General features: G+C 39.2%; 2 protein-coding genes across 2 annotated transcripts in view; one reads left to right on the plus strand and one right to left on the minus strand.

Annotated features, from left to right (window-relative positions):
- LOC124605228 overlaps positions 1-12,611 on the plus strand; it is a 304,515-nt gene extending 291,904 nt beyond the window's left edge. Inside the window, exon 9 of the mRNA XM_047136779.1 lies at positions 11,039-12,611. Within this exon, the coding sequence (XP_046992735.1) occupies positions 11,039-11,253 (215 nt within the window). The 3' untranslated portion in view covers positions 11,254-12,611. The remainder of the gene's footprint in view (positions 1-11,038) is intronic.
- LOC124605230 (ethanolamine-phosphate cytidylyltransferase) lies at positions 11,880-20,305 on the minus strand. The gene is made up of 9 exons (XM_047136780.1): positions 20,195-20,305; positions 19,581-19,718; positions 19,385-19,497; positions 19,191-19,257; positions 18,482-18,707; positions 17,925-18,125; positions 16,254-16,471; positions 15,947-16,036; positions 11,880-12,617 (listed from the first exon to the last, which is right to left on the minus strand). Exons 1-9 carry the CDS (start codon positions 20,236-20,238, stop codon positions 12,584-12,586), a joined length of 1,131 nt encoding a protein of 376 aa, XP_046992736.1. The 5' UTR covers positions 20,239-20,305; the 3' UTR covers positions 11,880-12,583.
- Between the last annotated feature and the right edge of the window lie 2,218 nt (positions 20,306-22,523).

Raw genomic sequence — 22,523 nt, forward strand, 5'->3', positions numbered from 1 at the left:
AACAGATACAGAAGGATGTAGGTTGCAGTAGGTACAGGGAGATGAAGAAGCTTGCACAGGATAGAGTAGCATGGAGAGCTGCATCAAACCAGTCTCAGGACTGAAGACCACAACAACAACAACAAATTTAAAGGTGATTTTGGGGCGTACAGTATGCAAAAATTACTATACAGTGCTGCCACATCTCGGAGAAACAGCGAATCTTAACCCAGCTGGGCATCGAATCTCACTGAGAACGGATGACAGATGTGTGTCTGTCATTCCACGCTGCCTAAACTTCTATGGCACGTTGACGACTTACTTGCAGAGATCCCGCGTTACTACAGGAGGAGAAGACGTTCGCGCCTTACAGTGTACAAAGCTGTAGACAACATCGAGATGAGCACTGAGAATGGTGTCAGTGGACAAGTGTTTTTACATGGTCCCTCAGTGTTTTGTGGATGTGCACTGAATTTCACTTTGGACAATAATGATGATAATAGACAAGGTAATTGATGGGTTACTGTAGCTTTAGTACGGTACCCAGGTGACAGAGTGTCCAAAGTAGGAGGACTTGAGAGCTTCAATGATAGAGACATTATCGCTTATCGCACTTTTCAAGTGTGTGTGATGTCTGATCCGCCTCTGGCCCTTATACAAGCATTTATTCGGATTGCCCTTGATTGATAAAGTTGTTGGATGCCCTCCTGAGGGATATCGTTCCAAATTCTTTTCAATTGGAGAGTTAGATCGTCAAACTCTCGAGCTGGTTGGAGGACCCTGCCCACAATGTTCCAAACGTTCACAGTTGAGAGATGCAGCGACCTTGCTGGCCAAATTAGGACGTCGTAAGCATGAAGACAAGCAGCAGAAACTCTTGCCGTGTGCGGGCAGGCACTATATTGCTGAAGTGTAAGCCGAGAATGACTTGCCACGTAAATCACCGAAACGGGCCGATGAGTATCATCGACGTTCCTCTGCGCTGTAGAAATACCGCCTGTGACAAGCAAATTGGTCCTGCTATGAAATGAAACGACATTCGGCCTAGAATCCCATTTACAGGAATTGAACCCTGACAACCAGCAAAGACGTGTCTGGAGTCGCTGCAGACAGCAGTGGGACAGCAGTCTCGTTGTCGCCCGCCGTTCGGCCCGACAAACAGAAGCGTTACTCTGGGGTGCCATTTCTTTTCATAGCAGGATCCGTTTGTTTGTTATACGCGGCACCCTTACAGCACAGCGGTACGTCATACCCTGTTTTGTTGCGTTACACGGCGAGCCATCCTGGGCTTTCATTTCGGCAATATTACTTCCACCCACACACAATGAGAGTTTCTATTGCTCGTGTTCGTACTTGCGACACCCTATCTTGGCCAACAAGGTCGTCGTATCTCTCTCCAATTGAGAAGGGAGTTTGACGATCTAACGCCCCAATTGGACAGAATCTGGCACGATATACCTCAAGAGGACATCCAATAACTCTATCGACAAATGGCGAGCCGAATAACTGCTTGCATAAGGGCCGGATGCGGACCAACGCGTTATTGATTTGCTCGATTTGTGAAGCTCTTTCTCTTGAATAAATTATCCAACTTTTCGGAAACTGTATTCATTCGTTTGTCTGTACACGTACGTCACATCTACCGATATCCTTCCCATTCGGATAATTCATTTGTGCTGTAGTATATCATTCTTCCTGCAAAATTGTGTCAAGTTCAGATAATAATTATTGAGGTGGATTGCGATCACGCACCCTTCTTATCCAAGTAGACCCCAAAAGATAAATAATATTGAGATATAGTGACAGTTGTGGCCAGGGAAGATGCGACAACTCATCCTCGTGCTCACAAAACCAGTACTGGATGGTGCGAGCTGTGTGAACAGGGACCGTGTCTTGTTGGAACTCAGCATCATCATTGCGCAACAAATATTGCACCATGGGATGGATCTGATCAGCCAAAATGGTTATATAATCCTTGGTAGTAAAGCGACTTGATTTGATTGTTGAAAAGCCCATTATTTATAGCTTCAGATTTTGTCAGGACAGGCTCTCCCAAGGCTATCAGTAGTTCTAATGGAATGTTCTCTACTCCCGTGGCCTCTTTTCGACTTAGGTCTTCCAGAGCTCTGTCAAGTTCTTCACACGCTATCATATCTCCCATTTCATCTTCACCTACGTCCTCTTCCATTTCCGTAACATTGCCCTGAAGTACATCGCCCTTGTATAAACCCTCTATATACTCCTTCCACCTTCCTGCTTTCTCTTCTTTGCTTATAACTGGTTTTCCATCTAAGCTCTCGATATTCACTCAGTGGTTCTCTTTTCTCCAAAGGTCTCTTTAATTTTCCTGTAGACAGTATCTATCTTACCCCTAGTGATAAGTGGCTCTACATCCTTACATTTGTTCTCAAGCCATCCCTACTTAGCCATTTTGCACTTCCTGTCGATCTCATTTTTGAGACACTTGTATTCCTTTTTGCCTGCTTCATTTGCTGCGTTTGTATATTTTTTCGTTTCATCAATTTAATTCAATATCTCTACTGCTACCCAAGGATTTCTACTAGCCCTCGTCTTTTTACCTACTTGATTCTCTACTGCCTTCACTATTTCATCTCTCAAAGCTACCCATTCTTCTTCTACTGTATCTCTTCCACCTGTTCTTTCAATCGTTCCCTAATGCTCTCTCTGAAACTCTCTACAACCTCTGTTTGTTTCAATTTATCCAGGTTCCATCTCCTTAAGTTCCCACCTTGTTGCAGTTGCTTCAATTTTAATCTACAGTTCATAGCCAATAGATTGTGGTCAGAGTCCACAACTGCCCATGGAAATGTCTTACAATTTAAAACCTGGTTCCTAAATCTCTATCTTACCATTATGTAATTTATCTGAAACCTTCCAGTGTCTTCAGACCCCTTCAATGTATACACCTTCTTTCATGATTCTTGAACCGAGTGTTAGCTATGATTAAGTTATGCTATGTGCAAAATTCCACCAGGCGACCTCCTCTTTCATTCCTTACCCCCATTCCGTATTCACCTGCTACTTTTCCTTCTCTTCCTTTTCCTAGTATCGAATTCTAGTCCCCCATGACTATTAACTTTTCGTCTTCCTTCACTATCTCATAAATTTCTTTTATCTCATCATACATTTCATCACTCTCTTCGTCATCTGCGGAGCTAGTTGGTATATAAGCTTGTACTACTGTAGTAGGCGTGGGCTTCGTGTCTATCTTGGCAACAGTAATGCGTTTACTATGCTGTTCTTAGTGGCTTATCCTCGCTCCTGTTTTTTTATTCATTATTAAACCTACTCCTGCATTACCCCTATTTTATTTTGTATTTATAACCCTGTATTCACCTAACCAGAAGTCTTGTTCCTACTACCACCGAACTTCACTAATTCCATCTATATCTAACTTTCACCTATCCATTTTTCTTTTTAAATTTTCTAACCTACCTGTCTGATTAAGGGACCTGACATTCCACGCTCCGAGCCATAGGACGCCAGTATTCCTTATACATATTAGTTAAGTCTTTTCTGATCGCCTCGTCATGTGCTGCTTGCTTTAATTCTACATTCTCTGTGAAAGTGTGGTAGCCTCATTTGTGACTTGTAACTCAGTTTCATTAGCACGTGTTTCACACTTTTTGACTCACAGAACTGAGTTCTGAGCCTACCTTTAAAACAACAATTTGTAACTCCAAACGAACGTGTTGTTCCAGTTGTACTTTATCTTGGGTAAATTGGTTTTCAGTGACATTCTCTACTACCAATTTCAACTGTAACATTGCTGTTGAAACGTGAGTTCTCACTGTATCATATTAAGTTTTCACATTTTTTATTTTACGTTTTTACACGACATTGTCCTCACTAACTTCTGCTCGCAATTTCTCGTTGTCCCGGACTTGGGATTACTTAGTGCCTCGATCAATGACAACATCGCAACATTTTGTGCATCAGGCTTGACACCTCGAGATATTTGATCTGCTGCTGAATTGGTCATTGCCAGAGTATCATCTTGACCAGTAGGTACTGATTCGCACAGACCGAGTGCAAGTGGTTCTACTGAAACAATGCTAGGAGGTTCTACCACTGTTTCATCTATATAGTGTACCTATGTTGAGTACATATCAGGACTGTAAACCTTAATACTACTCAGTTCGTTCTTTTAATTCTATCTATGCCAATAATTCCTTCGACTACTTAGTTATCATCACTATTGGCTATTCTTTTATGAGGTGTTACAAGTGCTGTTTTGACAGTGATTGGTAACAGTAAACGTGTTGTTTCATTTAATGTCAATAACAGTCACGGTAAAGCCTAAACTAAAATGTCCGCATGTAATGTTACAAGTGTGTCCAGCAGATGTAAAATAGTTTGAGATCTCGGCTTTTGCAACCTGCTGCCTCCGGTCACTTGTAACTGTGTCGGCCACTTTAATTGCAGTGGTGAGGTCGCCGTCCTGTTGTGTGAAGTTTCTATATCCCGCCGCCAGCTCCTCGCTTGCTTGTGGCATCCAGACCACTCACTGACATGTTTTGCGACTGAATGCTGATCTTATCTGCACTCAGCTAAAGTGCTTGAGCCGATTTCCGCTCTTCCTCTTCTGCCATTAAAACACGAAACTCTGAACTCATCCACTGGGACTACTCAGTGTTACTGCCTGACCTCGTAACTACATTTGGAGGATTCACGCAAAAATCATGACACTCTTACTCCTTCGTCGATAATATTTCATACCGATTTCCAGCACCCCGTTGCACCGATTTGCAACACAGTTCATCTCCTTTTGGCTATTTAATTAATATTACTTTTAGTAACTTTATGCTGATTAGAATAAAAATCTGTTGCACATAACTTCACAAGTCAATTATTGCGGCATTGTACTCGTACATACATTTGTTTATACCAAGAGAAAGAACCAATCAAAACTTCACTTCTGAAGCTAAACTAAATACCGTCGGCAGAGGCCTAGGAAGGCCCAAGAGTACTGGCCGATCATCCTGTCATCCTCAGCCGACAGGCGTCACTGGGTGCGGATATGGAGGAACATGTGGTCAGCACACTACTCTCCTGGCCATTGGCAGTTTTAATGAGCGGAGCCTCTACTTCTCGATCAAGTAGCTCCTCAACTAACCTCACAAGAGCTGAGCACACCCCATTGCCAACAGCACTCGGCAGACCCAAACAGGCTCCCATCCAATTCCTAGCCAAGTTCAACAGTGTCCTAGCCAAGTCCAACAGTGCTTAACTTCGGTGATATGATGGGAAGTGATGTTATCACTGTGGGAAGGTCGTTGGTCGCTTCTGCAACACATGCTGAACAACCTGCCTGAGACAGTAAACGGTGGTTTAACAGGGACGTGTGACACAGTTACAACACAGGCCTACCTTCAGGTGCTGCATGCTTTAATTCCAGCCACACATTCTCGACCTGTTGACCTACCTGCCCTAACATATGTAAACCCAATGCCCAAGATATTTTAATTGTGTCTGACATGTCCATCAGAAAAGACACCACCGCTGATGACACAGCTGGTGCATACATTCACATTGGTGTCCAAAATCAAAGCAACAAACCACTGCTTCCCCATCCTGTGTCTAACCCATGATATAATCATACAAACTGTCAACAGATGTCCATACGAACGTGCTGTGCTCAGAATCTGGCATTCTGGTCAATGGACAACCACGCCAGCAATGACGTCAGAGCACCTACCTAACAGGATAGTGTTCGCCATGTAGTCCCACATCCACAATAGCTGTGTACACAGTCACAGATGGTGCAGTATGGCACAGAGAAGACGCCTACCAGGCTCTCTAAGTGGAGGGCCAAGGGAAGAATGGAAGTAGGACGGTCACAAACTGATGTGGCCTGATGGCTTAATTCAAATCGTTCTGTTGTTTTTCGGATGTGGTGACAGTTTATAGAGATCAAAACTGTGTCCCGATGACGAGGGCGGGGCCTTCCGCGTTAACACCAGAAAGAGGTAACCGTTATATGGCTGGCAGGGCACGACAGTACCGCCTTAGTGCTGCATGACAACTGGCATCTGACCTCACAGCATCCACTGGACGTGTTGCGGCGAGGCAAATGGTGTACAGATCAACATGCCACGTGGACAGTCAAAAAGTGCGCCAATGTTCTTTTCACAGATGAGTCCTGTTTTGGTCTGGACAGATTCTTGACCAATTCACACCTGTAGGGAAATGTGGCATGTGAGTTCGGGACCCTATGGCTGTGGTAAGAAACTGATATCAAGGATTATACCTAATGGCGTGGGCAGGGATTATGTTGATCACTTGAACAACCCTTCATGAAACTGTACAGTTAAATCAGCTAGGTTTAACTGCTGTCAGGTATCATGACGAGACCTTGAGATCTCATGTGTGGGTGTTGCGAGGTGATGTGGACCCAGACTTCATATTGCTGGATGATAGTGCTCGACCTCATAGAGCACATGTGGTTGACGTTTTCTTGGAAACAGGAGATATTGCACGCATGGGGTGGCCTGCTCGCTCTCCCAGTTTGAATCCCATAGAGCACATCTGGGATGCACTAGGGACATGGATTGCATCACGTCAGCATCCACCAATCACTCTCAAAGGCTTGTGAGCAGTGCTGCAAGAAGGATGGGCATTATTACCTCATCATGAGATTGGTGACATCATTCACAGCATGCCCCATCATTTGTCGCTGTATTGCTACCAGAGGTGGTCACATCCCATACTGTGTGCGTTAACCAGTTGTTGGAATGTGTCTGTAAATTTGTTAAGTTGGAAAAAACAAAGAACATTTTTGTCTACCCTTAAGCATGTTTCAGTTGTTTACGTTCTGTATTCTTTACATTGTTTCTACTTTACTATCACCTGATTATACTGTTTTGTGGCAAAATAAAAGAACCTCTTAAAATTTCGGTTTGTTACTTTAATTTTGGACACCAGTGTACATGAGACAGAAAATGGGGAAAAAAGGGGAAGAGATGAGTGAGAATTTGTGACTTCCAGCTGCACACGGGACTGTGGTAATGCAGCGGCAAAAGCTGAAAATTTGTGATGGACCAGAACTTGAACCCAGATTTACTGATTCTCACGAGTGGTTGTCTTAACAGCTTTGGCCATCTGGAAATGGTCCATGACCAACTCAAACTTCCAACTCATCACTCACTGCAATGCAAAATGCCTTGTCCATTAATTCCATAGTCACAAGCTATTGATTCCCGTAAGAGTTCATATGATACTAGTGCACCCACACTGACACAAATATCAAGGAGCCATTGCACTCATATAAAAGTGTGTGTATCACCCGCATCATCACTAGTTGTGTCTGTTCTGTTGGAAATATCTGACAGAATACACACCACTCAAATACACATATTTCTGTAAGAGTGTGACGGCTCCTTGACGTTTGTTTCTGTGTGGATACACTAATATTGTCTTAAGTCCTATGGGAATCAATAACTTGTGAGTAGGGATTTAATGAACAAGGGACACTACATTGCAGCATGTGGTTAAGTTGGAAATTTGAGTCTGTCAGGGACTGTGTCCGGATGCCTAAATTACTTAAGGCGGCTGTTCTTGAGAAATGGTAAATACAGACTTGAGTCCTGGTGTGGCACATAGTTTCAGCTTTTGTCATTGCATTACCACAATGCCCTGTCCATCTGGAAGTCATGAATTCCCACCCATCCCTACTATTTCTTTCCCCATTATCTATATCATACACTACCATGATACTCTGGAAAGGGAAGGTAAACCATTAAGGAAAGAACACACTAATATGGTGAAATTAAATATATTATTAAGACCCTTTGTCTTCCAGTTCAGTCATTGTACAATGTTACAATATTTATGTAAGTCAACCACAGCACTCACATCATCACCACCACTATCACCACCATCTACATTCATAGTTTAGGATTGAATAACCTATTCTGGCTTCAGTTTCTAAGCTCCATTGCTCCAGCCAACAGTTCCCCAACAACTCGAGGAGCTTGCAGACCGAAACTAATTCCTATTGACAAGACAATTCCATCCTACCAAAGTAACTACTCGCAAGTACCATTTTTATAATCACTTTGTTGCTGGGCCACATGGGACTCAGACACAAACCAGCAAGACAGTTTAGGAACCGCCAGCAGCAAGTCACACGATTTTTCCAAGCCACAAAATATGATTGTGATCAGACGGGCATCAACGACACTCTGTAGCACACTGAGCCATATGATCAACGTTGTCCAACTTACAGACATTTGGTTGAATGACGGTGTATGATGCAACGTAATCTTTATTCTGTAACCAATCTCCATCTAAATCTGTAGATACTGACACAAGCAAAAACATACTTTGATGCAGCAACTGAAAGCACTGTCTATGCCAATCTATGTATTCATACTTAGTTAACATTAAATGTACAAATACAAAGTCTTTGATGTAACTAAAGTGGTCTATCATCCGACATAGGTCCAGCCTCAGCCAAGCCAAGATGCAATCTCCCACTTCTAACTTTTTGGGCTTTGGTAACATTAGACAAGTCACTTTATTAATAGTTACCCGTTTACATGTAGTATCCTACAACACTTCCTCCAGTGGAAGCTCTTTTGGAACACAATCTGCAATAATTCTCCCTTCATTCTTGTTCTTACAAAATATGTTTTTTGGTTGGAATGTTTTCCTTTCCTTGATATTCCATTCCTTGGACTTATCCATCTGCTTGTTGGCAGGGGGTGTCTGCCTTTGCACATTGCATCTAGCTGTTTGTGCGCTTCATGTTCTTATGCCAGCTTCTCAAAAACTTCGCCGACAGGCTCTAAACACAGTAATGATGAGGTGATGTCCTTTGGCACTGTTGTCCCTACTTGCAGCAATGGATGCCACTGGCCCCCACACACTAATACAAATTCTGATTCAGTATTTCATTAAAACTGGAATATCTTGTGATTGATAACTAAATCACCTGCAGTTTTCACCAAACACTCTTAAATAAACGACTGCACCCACATACCTTCCGTTTAAACTTCTTTCTCCTGTTTCTAAATACTTATGCTTTCAGAAACATGTACATTGGCAATGGGTGAAGTCAGTAACATACATATCATTGTCACATCCCAGGTGATTTCCACATTTGTCACCATTTGTAAGGAATTCAGGAACTACTTCTTGCACCACGATAAATTGATAGAAACAGGAAAAAAGACATAAAACCGTAACATCACTAAATAAATATAGTGTTCATCTTGTTAAAGTTCCAATTCAGTACTACATGCAGATGCATCTCAAACAGAATATGTTGTAATAAGCTCCAGATCTGAAACAGACATAATAGTGGGGATGATAGAGGGATGGTACATTGCATCTTCAAATCAGGACAGACACATTTGATTCATGGTCATATCAATGTAGTATAAACACCATTCTGAAGGCACTAGAAATTGCAGCAGACAGCTAAATGATCAACTTTACATTTTGTAATGTTGTATGCAAGGGCAACTACCAATTACTGTACATGAGAGACGCATCATTTATTTCAGAATGTTGCTTTATCCACCAGTTGCATGAATACCTACATCTACATTCCACAAGCCAGTTTGCAGTGTGTGACAATGGGTACCCCCCTCTGTTCCATTCGCAGATGATGAATGGGAGAAACAACTGTCTATAAACTTTGATAATTATTGTATTTTCTTGTTTTGCTTTAGCCATCTCTCAATATGTCTGTAGGTGGACACAGTATCTTGTCTGTCTCCTCTTGTAACAATGATCCCAGAAATTCAACAGTAACTCTGTCCACGACAAAAAACACCTCTCTTTTAGCTACTGCCACTGGAGTTTATTCTGCACCTCTGCATCCTGTGCTGGCTAAATAATCCCATGACAAAACCCACTGCTTTTTGTTGGACCATCTTAACTTCTTCTAGAAACCTAACCTGGTAAGAGACCCCAACTGATGACAAGCATTTTACTGTTGTTACTGTTTACAGTGAGTTTACAAAAATAGCATAATAGAACAGTACTGGATTTCTTCACCTATTTACACATAAAATGATACATCTGTTTACATTCAAGGTCAACTGCCAGTCCCTGTATCCAACATCAATCTTCCCTAATGCTACAGCCTTCTGGCACTGCTACTTTCCTGTAAGAAACAGCAACTTCTGAAAAAAAAAAAAAAGCCTTAGCCTTATAGAGCCTCCACCATTATCCACTAGACCACTTATACGTACTGCGAAGAGTAATGGCTACATAACATATTCTCGGTACTCCAGAAATTACGTTTACTTCTGCCAATTTCTTCCCATTAACAATAACATATAGAATTCTGCCTGCAAGGAAGTTCTGAATCCAGAAACAAATTAGTCCTATACTCAGTAAGCTCATATTTTTTCGCCAAATGACACTGCAGAGTGGTACCAAATGCCTTTCAAAAGTCAAACAACAGGGCATCAACATATGCACCTTTGCCTATAGTACTCTGGGTATCATGGATGAGCAGAGAGCTGTTTCACAAGTGTTTGCAAAATGCCAGATGAGTAGATTTCCTGTCTCCTAAATTACTACTGTATTTCCTCATTACAATTGTGCACAAAACATGTATGAGAGAATTGTTGAGCTGTAGATACAGAAACTAACTCCACAGCTCAATTTTACTTTGACATCAATTACACAGGTAATTTGTCCTTAGACTGCATGTGCTTTCAAGGCTTCCACCATTTTTTCATGTCATGATACAGCTGATAAAACATCAGTGAAATTTGTTCATTTTAAATATTTGCAAAGTGCACTATTGTTTGATGAAAATACTAGTATTTCCTCTTTCCTGATACATATTCAATATGTTTCGCTGGCCTTTCAGTACTTTAGGAAAATACTCCTTCCCTACAATTTTTTATTAATTTATTGCACATTACGCTGTCGTTCACTCATTTTGATTGCAGCGAGTTGTTCAAAAATTGCATCAAACCAACAAGGATTTCATGCCAGACTATATAATAGCAATAGGCTGAGTTTTAACTATGCTTTTCTACTGCTTAAGTCACCAGTAATGTTCCACTGTCAACAGACTTGTATCGACGGTCAGGTCAAGGAGCAGCACTCACAGGTGATGGACCATGTTCTACAATGGCACTGATAACTGGTCTGCTTGGCACGCTATTGTTCCTGGCAACACTAGCTGTTTGCTACCTGGCAACAAGACTGCGAGACGCTGCTTCCGTCGACCGAGCCCTTCGTCATGCTAAAAGTGGTGGTTACACAGGCCGCAGCCTTGTCCAGTGATCATGCAAAACTGAACAGTCAAAAGGTTGATTGAATTTTGGGACATCTCATGCCAATAAAGTTTCATAATGGGTTCTAAGCAAAGGTAACATGGGTGAATTCATGTTAAGCCTGAGATGCTTTGGGAAAGGTTGAGGGAGGTGCTGGAGACAAAACAAATGGCCACAAAGGCCAAAGACTATTGTGATTAAATATACAGGAAAGTTCAATTGCTGAACTTTTCAGTTCTCGTTACAGTAACAAGTTTATCCTACACATGAAACTACTAGTAAGTTCCTTGTTCAATTTGCAAATTATTTTCATTATCCAATCTGATGAAAATGAAATTATGAATGACACGGGTAGTGTTGCATTGTTCATAAGAGCAAGAGTACTGCAACTATGTGTACAAACACCCACCACAGAACAGAGGTCAAGGGCTGTCTTAGTGTGCAGTTAATAAGTCTTGAGTAATAGCCTTAATTCTACAGACAGCAAATACTGTAATTTCCAAAGAACCTAGAAGATTTTTCCCCCTTTAACTCTGCTTGTATTTAGACTTTTTCTTAAGGTCGAGAAAGGAAAATACCAAAATTTATGAATGTAACGAAAAGGATGAGAAAACAGTTTAGTTCAACTCAACAAAATTATAAAACAAATAGGTTCTATATTTTAAAATCACAAAATGTTATTTACATGTTCTATAATATTATGTTATAAGCTTTTATAATACATAAATATAATTTATTGATGGTTATCAAATTAGCAACAGTTCCAACTCAGGTACCAAAATTTAAATTTCAGTGACTTTTAAAATAATCAACAATGACTAGTTTAACATACTGGAAAATTTTTCCTTACAAGGTTCACAATTGGATATATAAATATTTGCGTTGCAGTATATACCGGAATTTAAGCAAGTGGTGACCTACTGAAATTTTGATCAGATTTGATGGTAAAGTCTGCAAAAAGGTTGCACACACACTTTGGCTTGTATAAAATATACAAATGTGCAATACCACAAGCATTAAAATCTGGTAACAGGTAAACTGCAGTGCATTTATGTACAATTTAACATTTTAACAAACAACAACAGTACTTCAACAGATGAAAGGTTTAAAATTTAATTTATAAATATGGAGTAAAATTGTAAAACAAAAACTGATACAACAATGATAATTGGTATGTATGGAAGTAAATAATTTTCTAAAATTATAATATAAATTTTATTCTTTGGTTTAGATCCAGCCATCCATGCAGTGGCTGCACTGTATCAAAAACAAGACTTTCAAACAAATACACAATAAAACGATGTAACAGACATGATCTGTGGCCAAATTCATTTCTTCTTTTAGCTTTGTTGAATATTTATCCTTTCTAAATACCTGCAGAACAAAAAAAAATACGTTCTGTTTACAAAGTTCAACATTCTCCAACAACAGCAATAATATTTGTACAGCAGACAGTCCATACTAATTATGAGTGTGTGTTACATGCCTGTACACCAACTAATGTGGGGAAACACCCTTTAGTTCTTTTACATTAAGTAGGTCAACTGGAATGTTAAGGTGGCCACACACTTAACTGCAATGCAAGCTTGACAAACACTTATGAGCAAGCATGCGTGCTCAATCATGCTTCACTGTATGTAGGATAATTTTGGCAAGTGTACGGACTGTACAAACAGTTTGATACTTTAATTTCAATTATGAATGCTTGTGCATATATACAAGGAACAGGGAGGCTTGCACAAGCATTCGTCAATAATTTGATCTGATTTCATTTATTTTTGTTTGGTCCTGTTAAATCACATTCTGTACAAAAGTTGTACTGTAATGTAGAACAAATACAAGAATACAACATCACATGGAGAAAAAGAAGAGAGATATTAACACCGTGAGATAGCTTCCGCAGTGCATCTACTGTGAGTAGTTAAAACGAGAATATTATTTTTGATTTTTTAACACCTTTTGCTCCTTGTATCATATTGCCTGTTTTGTTTTGTTTTCATAACAAATGAAACGGCTGCCAAAGCCAGCACATCATGGTCTGAACTCAACATTTTCAGGCAAACAAACTGACACTTGTACAAGAATGTTTGAGCAGTATGGAGGGGCGAGGAATTTTTGCATGCTCGTGAAACCATCCTTGGACACGCTAGTCAAGCATGCAATTATGTGTGTGGCTGCCAGTAGTTCTATCTATCGTGCCCAAAGCTTGAACTGTATATGTCGCTCAGGTCCTAATTGAGCCTTCAAGCTAAACTAGTGATCCAAGGTGGCATTAATTAAACACAAACTAATGAAGTATGTTCTGAAAGCACCAACCTCCAAGTGAATCCTCCCAGATCCTTTTTCTCAACTACACACCCTCAGCAACTGGTAAGGCACACACAGGTAACTTATTTTAAGAACTAATTACAAAACCATTGTTTATCAAGCATTAAAAATATCAAGGCTGAAATCTGTACCAATCCCCATCTATATTTCCTCCCAAAACACCTCTGAAGAGAAACCTTTCAGAGATGATATTATTCACATCCACAAAAGGTGTAGCAGAAGAATCTTGAGGCCATTAACCAAACAAGGAACAGTAGTTAACTAGAATGGAGGCAAAATGTTATTTGGGGCAAAAGCATTTCCACAAGAAAAAGAAAACTAAGTACAAATCTACAAGATTCAAATCCTCCCCCAACATAGAAACCACATAAATCAAACATGTAAAACACACACATAGCCACCAGGATAATCTATCTGCATAATGGCACTGTTCAAAATAAAAGCACAAAGACACAAGCTCCACCACTTTACTAACAAGAAGCATATTCCCCTTCCACCATACTCTAAGGCTATCTAAGAAATGTAAAAGCCTGACAGACAGTTACATTAGGACACGGTACATTAATAAGCTCACAGGAGCCTGTTTAACCCATTAGTGCCCAGTGTTATATCAATGATACATGTGACAGGACTGGACTTTTATCGATTTTTTTGGACAACAATGAACATCTATGATCTTGTTAAGGCTTATTTACAGACTACTGAACACCTGTACTTTCAGTCTTGTGTTAGTAATTTTGAGAAACAGCCCACAACTGGAAACAAATGGCAATTTAATGTACACTTTTTTTAAGCCAAAATTTCATCACACAATGGATTTTAAAGTACCTATAACAAAAATATTTTATCTTTCAGATTCAAAAACTAATTAGTTCCTTAATAACCCAACATTCACATGTCACTTATTGAAACTGATGGAACATTATTTGTATTGCTGGGACATTCATTCAGCATTTCAGAAATGTGACACTGAACTAATGAGAGTACTTTAATAATTTTCACTTCTATTTTGACAACTGTTTTTTTACAAGTTTTAATTTGCTAATTTTTCCATGGGGAATAATATTTTGAGGGCACTGGGACCACGAGAGAAAATCATATCCCCCAAAATTGCCCCTTCCGGAAGAAGAAGGAAATAGATAAAAATGAACGAGGTGCTGCTCATACTGTCAAACAAAACAAAAAAGGTTTCTCTGTAAAAGGCATGACGAATCCTTTGTTTCTGCAGCATCAAGTATAACTGGTGTGAACGCAGTCATCAATGTTGAAAGATATTCTTGGGACTCAAGGAAGCGCATCAAAGTTCTTTGAGCCTCCATCCTGACAGAATAGAAGAACCTGGGTGAGATAAATATTCACAACTGGAAATATTATTAGGCTTTTTCTGATTGGTTACTGGATGCCACTGTACAAAAAGCCTTGACATACTACTGCAAAAATGGAAATACAATCCCTTATGTAAATTTTTCACAGAAATTGACCACCTGCACTTTTGGTATGCAGTGGCACCTGAAGGGCCTGGATGAACTCTGCACTTCAGTACTGCAGCAGTGTAGTTCTTCGATGAAATGATTGACAAGATTGTGAAAACACAGGAACTCAAAAACAGACATTTTGTAAGAATAAACTATAAGACATTAGCACTCACTCAGTGCAAAAAATGTAATGTGGGACTGTGCTTTGTTGCTTATCATATCATGCAATTTGTTGTTTTTTCCATCTCATATTTAATTCATTTCCTCCAGTACAAAAATGGGTAACTTTTTCATAAAAATGCATGTTTTGCTCTCAGTAGTGCATAGCGTTACCTACATGGTATGGTATATTATTTTAAAACTAACATGATAAATACAGCTGTTTCAATGTAACAAATAAGGTGAAAGCAATGAAGTAAAAAATTATTCAGGCACTAATGGGTTAATACTGACTGAACAAGGAAATTTACATTATCAGGTACATAATAAAGCAATATGAATTATTAATACATAGCAGTACTTTGTTAAAGAAAGAATACTGTTATTCATACAACACTTCAAGCTAACTACACAAATTATACAAAGTATGATCTATTTACCTTTTACATGGAACACAAATTTTTCACAGCCAGCAAGTAACTTAGAATTACGACACTACACAGATGATCTCAAATTGTTACAAGAAATATGACTAGTTTTGTACATATGTCACTCAGTATATTTAAGAGTGGTATATTAAATGCCTAGCTAGCCATAAAAGGCTTTGTAAACTTTAAAAAGAGTCACTATCCTGCAAAAATCATTTTAAATGCATGTATGCAGAATAATGCACATGCATACAAAATCATTTGAGATTTTGTGCTAGCAATATAATATTGTTTCAGAATAAAAAGATCTTACACTTTCCCATCCTTCTTGGCTTTGGTGTAAGCTTCATATGCAGCTATTTCCTTCTTTTCCTTACGCATATTTCTGGCTTCAAATTCTAACCTAGAAAACATAAGAACATAATAAGTGAAGACATTACAAGTGGTAAAATTAACTGCTATCAAACAAAGTTTACCAAAATGGCACCACTTATAATTATTACCAATGTTAATTTCAACTAGGAATGTACAGTATTCATGATAGATATATTCGGAAAATAATATGACATTTTAAAGCAACACTAAATGAATGAAGGTAAGAAAGACTCAATAATACCAACCTATGTAAAATGATCCTTTCAACAATTTTCTCTGTTGTCATTGTATTTCCAGAGTCCAGTAATTTGAATTTTCCTTGTCGTTTAGGTTCAGCATAAGGATCATCAAAGCCTCCCGTTTGTATAGGAGTTTGCCCATGGCAGACAATGTCAACCTTGAAGTGATCCATGAGCTCTTTAGTTACAACCAGTGGCGCACCAATAACAACTTCTGATACATACTGGAAATGAGACATAGTGCATTATTATCTGTCAGTGAGCAAATGAAAAATGACCAAACGAACAACTAAATTTACTCCATTACTAATGCATTAAAAACAGGCTTTGTTCCTTTACAAGTGTGCAAAATTAATATAGTTTGAAAAATTATCTGAATGAATGTTCACACTGCATTAACATACGACCAAGATAAGTCACATTATTTAGAAGATATGGCAAAAATTTCCTGCTTGTGCTATCAATTTGTGCTGTAGAGTACATACTGTACAGTGTTATTAAGTACTTCAACAGTTTCAGAAGACAGCCACAAAGAAACTGAAAGACATATAGAAATATAACACTCATATCAGTGGACAGAGCATCTCTTTAAGTTTTGATTCATAATATGCTCCACGGCATACATGCAGAGTGCACCACAAGGCAGGCAGAACATGTAGACAAATCTTCCACTCTGTAACGTCTCATCAAATTAGTTCATGTCAGCAGGTAGGCAACCAAAAAGTGGCTGCTGTCACGTCTTTCCAGGTGGCTGTAGCAGTAACTTCAATGAGTTTCATGCATATACCGACATTGGTCATGTCATAACTGGTGCTCATATTGAACACTTGTTATGGAAGTCAAATACTGGTGAAATGCTCTGTCAACTGAAATGGGAATTTTATGCATGTCTTTTAAGTCACCTTCTGATACCCCAGAGGTCCTTATAAATAACCCTGATTGATGCTACTTAATGCCACCAGAGCAACACTTGGTACCATTAGCCTGATTTGACAAGTAGTAGTGACAAGTCACAGATAATATATGGGGATTATACAAGAAAAGCGACGGGAAAATAGTTTTGTGAATGAAACTTGGTTGAACATTGAAGTACGTGCAGAAAGTCTCTGGCCAGACTAGTGTATTGACAATAGCAAACCCAAAACTGCATCGCTGCTTTTTCATGGGTTCTGAAAACACAAGTGAGTAGGCATTCTTTGACAATGCCAAATAACCATGAGGGAAAAACTTGATAAAAGCAAACTGGTCCAAGAATATGAGAATATTACCAACACATTGAGAACTGGCCATGAAAGACTTAAAGAAATTGCAAGTAACTTCATTGGTGGCGTTATGACACATCATTCAACAAAACCCATAAATAGCTGACATGTGCTATACAGTAAAAAATAAACAGAATAATAATCTGAACAACTGAATTTCATAATCTCAACACGCAACATTATTTACCTTCAGAAACTGACCTCTCACTATGCTCTGCCTTACAGTAATGATTCTGAATTACGAGGGTGTGGTAGATCAGTTTTTCTTCAAAGTTTCCCTGCACTGACTACTCGTAACTATAGTGATACATATCATGTGCAGATATCCCATTCGGAAAAAAAAAAAAAGATATGAGAAATTACTTCCTCCTGTAACTAACAGATGAAGTGATATGAATAATTAATTTTAACGTACCTTACACGCAAGAACACTGAGCACTCTCTCGTGCAAGTTCATGATTGGATAGTTGCCTCCTCTATACTTGTTCACTACTGGATCTGTATGCAGTCCCACAATCAAATAATCACCCTGTTTCCTTGCTTGTTCAAGGAAATCTAAGTGCCCAACATGGAACAAATCGAAAGCACCCGCCACATAAACTATTTTGTCATTTGGCTGTAACAATAATAAACCAGAGTAAGAATAATTCAAGCAGTGAATTTAATTTATACATTTTTCAAATTATTACCATGCAAAAAAAAGATTTATTTGCTGACCAGACATTTCATCTATGCAATAAGAAACTACTATCAGTGGCCAAAAGGTATGCAACTTAACTAACCTGTCAGTTTCAGCTTAATAGTCAGTGCTTTAATCCCTCATATACTGCTATAATCAACAATAACACATAAAAACATGCTAAAATGAAGTCAGCTTTGAACGGAAATAGCCATAGTAATCATAACTTCAAACAGAACACTTTCAAACCACTATTTTCAGGCCACTGAATGAATATAACTCTGATATTGTACCTTTGGTGGTTTACCATCACTGAACTGTATTATTTTTTGCGTTGTTGGAAGAAACTGTGAACAGCCAGTCCATGGTGAACGAGCCGAAGAATCTTGACCCATATTGCTCGGACCTTCTCGGCCCACTTCATATTCTCGAGCTCCTTGCTGGAAATGTTGTCTTGTCAATAATAACATACGACCAACGAGATCAGTTGTTGACACTCCCGCAGTGCGTTGGACTTCCCTGTGCATACGCAAACACACATTTTTTATTTTAATCTACTACCAATCATAGGAACTTTAGTAATAATACTAAATAAGGTAAATTAAATAATGGCCTTGATGTAAGTTGAAGCACTTCATAGCATTAAATGAAGATGCTAAATGTTTTAGCCATAGTAAATAAAAAAACACACAAATTATATGATAAACGTAAACACTAATACTGTACTGGTCACACGATGTTGACATAATATTTTCATTACACCACTGCCATAAACAAATTACACGCAGATTAGGAAAACTGCCATGAACAATTTTTCCACATCAAATTTTTTATACAGGCTCTCAATGTTATTTTTTCCTCGACACAGGCAATTTAGATAAACATAGGCCTAAGTGTAAACTGTTATGTATCTTGTGTTCTGAGTAAGATTTGTCCTACAAAGCACAGACTTGTTTACAAGCCTTCTATCAAGTAAGAAGATAAATACTTATGTCTGCTTACTTATATCTTCCAGCTGCTTTCACCAGATGGTATGTGTCAATTCCATCAGCTGTCATTGTTATATCATCTGAAACAAAAATTTAGAGGTAAATTTCGGCTTACAAGGAACCTGACAGAGTATTACATAGCCTAACACCTATCCCCCTCCCCCACAAACAATTTTCATTGTGTTACAAAATTAAGCCAATATTTACCTCCATGGACACAGAAGTCACAATTGTACTGATCGAGTGTCTCAAGTGTTGTCACGTATGGTGCCCCTTCCACAACTTCGTCCACCCATTTTATGCCTCTAACCATTTTATACCTGTACGAAAAACAGATGGTTCAGGAGCATGTTCTCCACGAAGTCTTGCTCTAACATAACGCAATAAATCCAAAACACTTTACCTTTCCTCTTCCGTGAAGACCGGCGGTCCCTTGTGCTTAGTTATCTCTTCATCGGTGTGCACACCCACAATTAAGTAATCCCCCAGGGCTTTTGCCTGTCGAAGAGAATTTGCGTGGCCGAAATGAACCATGTCGTAACTGCAAGTTAAGACATATTTTAGCTCTTAAAACGAAAATTTTCGAAGTCTTAATGTTCTGAAAACAAATACATAATGTACCACGGAAGCATTTTATATCCTAAAAAGAGATGGTTTAATTATAACTGTTGTAGACACTGACAAACGTCACTTTTAATCATCTGGAGGCCCTTCAAGGTTTTCATTACCGGTACCGAATCAATAACTTCTGAATTACTACGGAACAACAAATATCATTTTCCTTTTTTCTTACACGCCAGAATAAAAAAATTACGTCACATCACTTTAAACACTGCACATTATACGATTTCCTCATTGCCTGCAGGAAACCAAAACCATCATACATTCGCGGAATAAAGTATCAACACATGGCATAACTGAAATAAAACAATTCGAGTCAGCTAGAAACAAACTCATGTTCGTTGTGAAATGCTCAACAGCAATATGAAAAATGAACACTTTTCCAGTGTTATTTACCATCCGTCACACCAGACGCGGATCTGCGGCTTTTTCTCCTCCATAGTGTACCGGCACTTCCTTCCGCTTCACCCTTCACTTTGAAACTGATGCTGACTTCTCCGCCGATTTACCTCGTGTGAAGCATAGCCTTCTAAACTCGGGAGTTTCGTTCTCTGCACGACTGAATGTTGAACAGATCATGTTACTAGATAGCAGTGGAGATGAATCGCTAAGTGAAAAATTCGTAAATCAGCAATCACTATTTATTTCGAAATTTCGTAGAGATGAAGAAAAGAAAGGTAATCACAAAAAGATCGTGATTTCGGAAATGAAGTCAATAACTTTTTGCTTTTATTACGGTATACTGCATTTTGCTTTCATTCAAGCGTTGATAAACAGTGGACCGATGACCGTAGCACTCTGGTCCCTTTAATCCCACAAACCAACCACAAGCGTTGATAACTATTGATGTACGTTGAGAATGGCAACACAAAAGTAAAAAATCACACACTTTACGGTCAAGAAACACGTTATTGTAGATCTAATACGCTGCACATCAAACCAGGATGTTCGAACAAAGTCACACACGCTATAACTAAGAGCCAAAACAATCGAACTATATGCTGCACACATAAATTGCATAGTCGATTTTTTATTCTTTAACGCTATGTGAATTTAGGCTTCCTTAACACTGGTTACACCCTTTTCCATTCAATTACACAACTCCGGTCATTAACACAGTTCCTCAGCGGTCGTTAAAACGATTAGGTAATGGGCAAGAACAGTGTCGGTTTACAAAGGCGTAGATCGCTATGAATAATATTTTTGATACTCGCAGAAGTTGATAAACAGTTTACATGTTTACAGTTAGCAATCACAATTATATAGGCCTTAAAGAGTAAATTTGAAACTTCACAATGGACAATATAGCATACTGCAGATTTAGTAGTCCAATAGTTGTGGGAAATACTCAGAAAAATATTATGATATCTTACATTCTGTCTTATGGCATAATATAATTAGTTCTGAGCAATGATGTCTGATTGTATACTTGAAAACCATTTAAGAGTGAAGATTAAACCCACACCAGTATGTGTGTACACAAAAGTTTCATAAGTTGCAATTACTCTGTAAAATGCCAATGAAAGTCATTAGTAACATATATTGCACGATGAAATGCGAAGAAAAATATTTTTCTTGTTACTAACACTTCATTTTATTTCTACCCTACACACTGATCACATCCTATTAACCACCAAATATAAGCACTACAAATACTATTACAGTTTTTCTGAAAAGGCTAGAAATATAGTAACATCATAGTTCAATATTTTCTGAAGACCTTGCATTAATTCTTGGTTGTCATTTTGAATTATTTTCTCAGCTTACTGTCACAATCTGTACCATTTTACAAATAGTTAGAGCATAGCAAAGTTAAAGACTATAAAATCTTCTCAAGAGTAGAGTCCCTATCATAAATTTCTGAATTAAGCTCCACTCCAGTCAATTGCTAATGCTTCTACATCTACATCTATATTTATACTCCGCAAGCCACCCAACGGTGTGTGACGGAGGGCACTTTACGTGCCACTGACATTACCTCCCTTTTCTGTTCCAGTCGCGTATGGTTCGCGGGAAGAGCGACTGTCTGAAAGCCTCCATACGCGCTCGAATCTCTCTAATTTTACATCCGTGATCTCCTCAGGAGGTATAAGTAGGGGGAAGCAATATATTCGATACCTCATTCAGAAACGCGCCCTCTCGATACCTGGACAGCAAGCTACACCGCAATTCAGAGCGCCTCTCTTACAGAGTCTGCCACTTGAGTTTGCTAAACATCTCCGTAACGCTATCACGGTTACCAAACAACCCTGCGACGAAACGCGCCGCTCTTCTTTGGATCTTCTCTATCTCCTCCGTCAACCCGATCTGGTACGGATCCCACACTGATGAGCAATACTCAAGCATAGGTCGAACGAGTGTTTTGTAAGCCACCTCCTTTGTTGATGGACTACATTTTCTAAGGACTCTCCCAATGAATCTCAACCTGGCACCCGCCTTACCAACAATTAATTTTACATGATCATTCCACTTCAAATCGTTCCGCACACATACTAGCCGGCCGCGGTGGTCTAGCGGTTCTTGGCGCTCAGTACGGAACCGCGCGACTGCTACGGTCGCAGGTTCGAATCCTGCTTCGGGAGTGGATGTGTGTGATGTCCTTAGGTTAGTTAGGTTTAAGTAGTTCTAAGTTCTAGGGGACTGATGTCCTCAGATGTTAAGTCCCATAGTGCTCAGAGCCATTTGAACCATTTGAACCGCACGCATATTCCCAGATATTTTACAG

Source organism: Schistocerca americana, chromosome 3 (assembly GCF_021461395.2).
Source record: "Schistocerca americana isolate TAMUIC-IGC-003095 chromosome 3, iqSchAmer2.1, whole genome shotgun sequence".
Lineage (NCBI taxonomy): Eukaryota > Metazoa > Arthropoda > Insecta > Orthoptera > Acrididae > Schistocerca > Schistocerca americana.

What these genes read in the sequence shown, in the direction of transcription:
- LOC124605230 (XM_047136780.1), bottom strand. Translation starts at nt 20,238, where the DNA reads ATGGAGGAGAAAAAGCCGCAGATCCGCGTCTGGTGTGACGGATG. An exon ending in GTCTTCACGGAAGAGGAAAG is followed by an intron (nt 19,498 to 19,580) that starts GTAAAGTGTTTT and finishes TTTTTCGTACAG; the next exon opens with GTATAAAATGGTTAGAGGCA. An exon ending in AAAGCAGCTGGAAGATATAA is followed by an intron (nt 18,708 to 19,190) that starts GTAAGCAGACAT and finishes GCGTATGCACAG; the next exon opens with GGAAGTCCAACGCACTGCGG.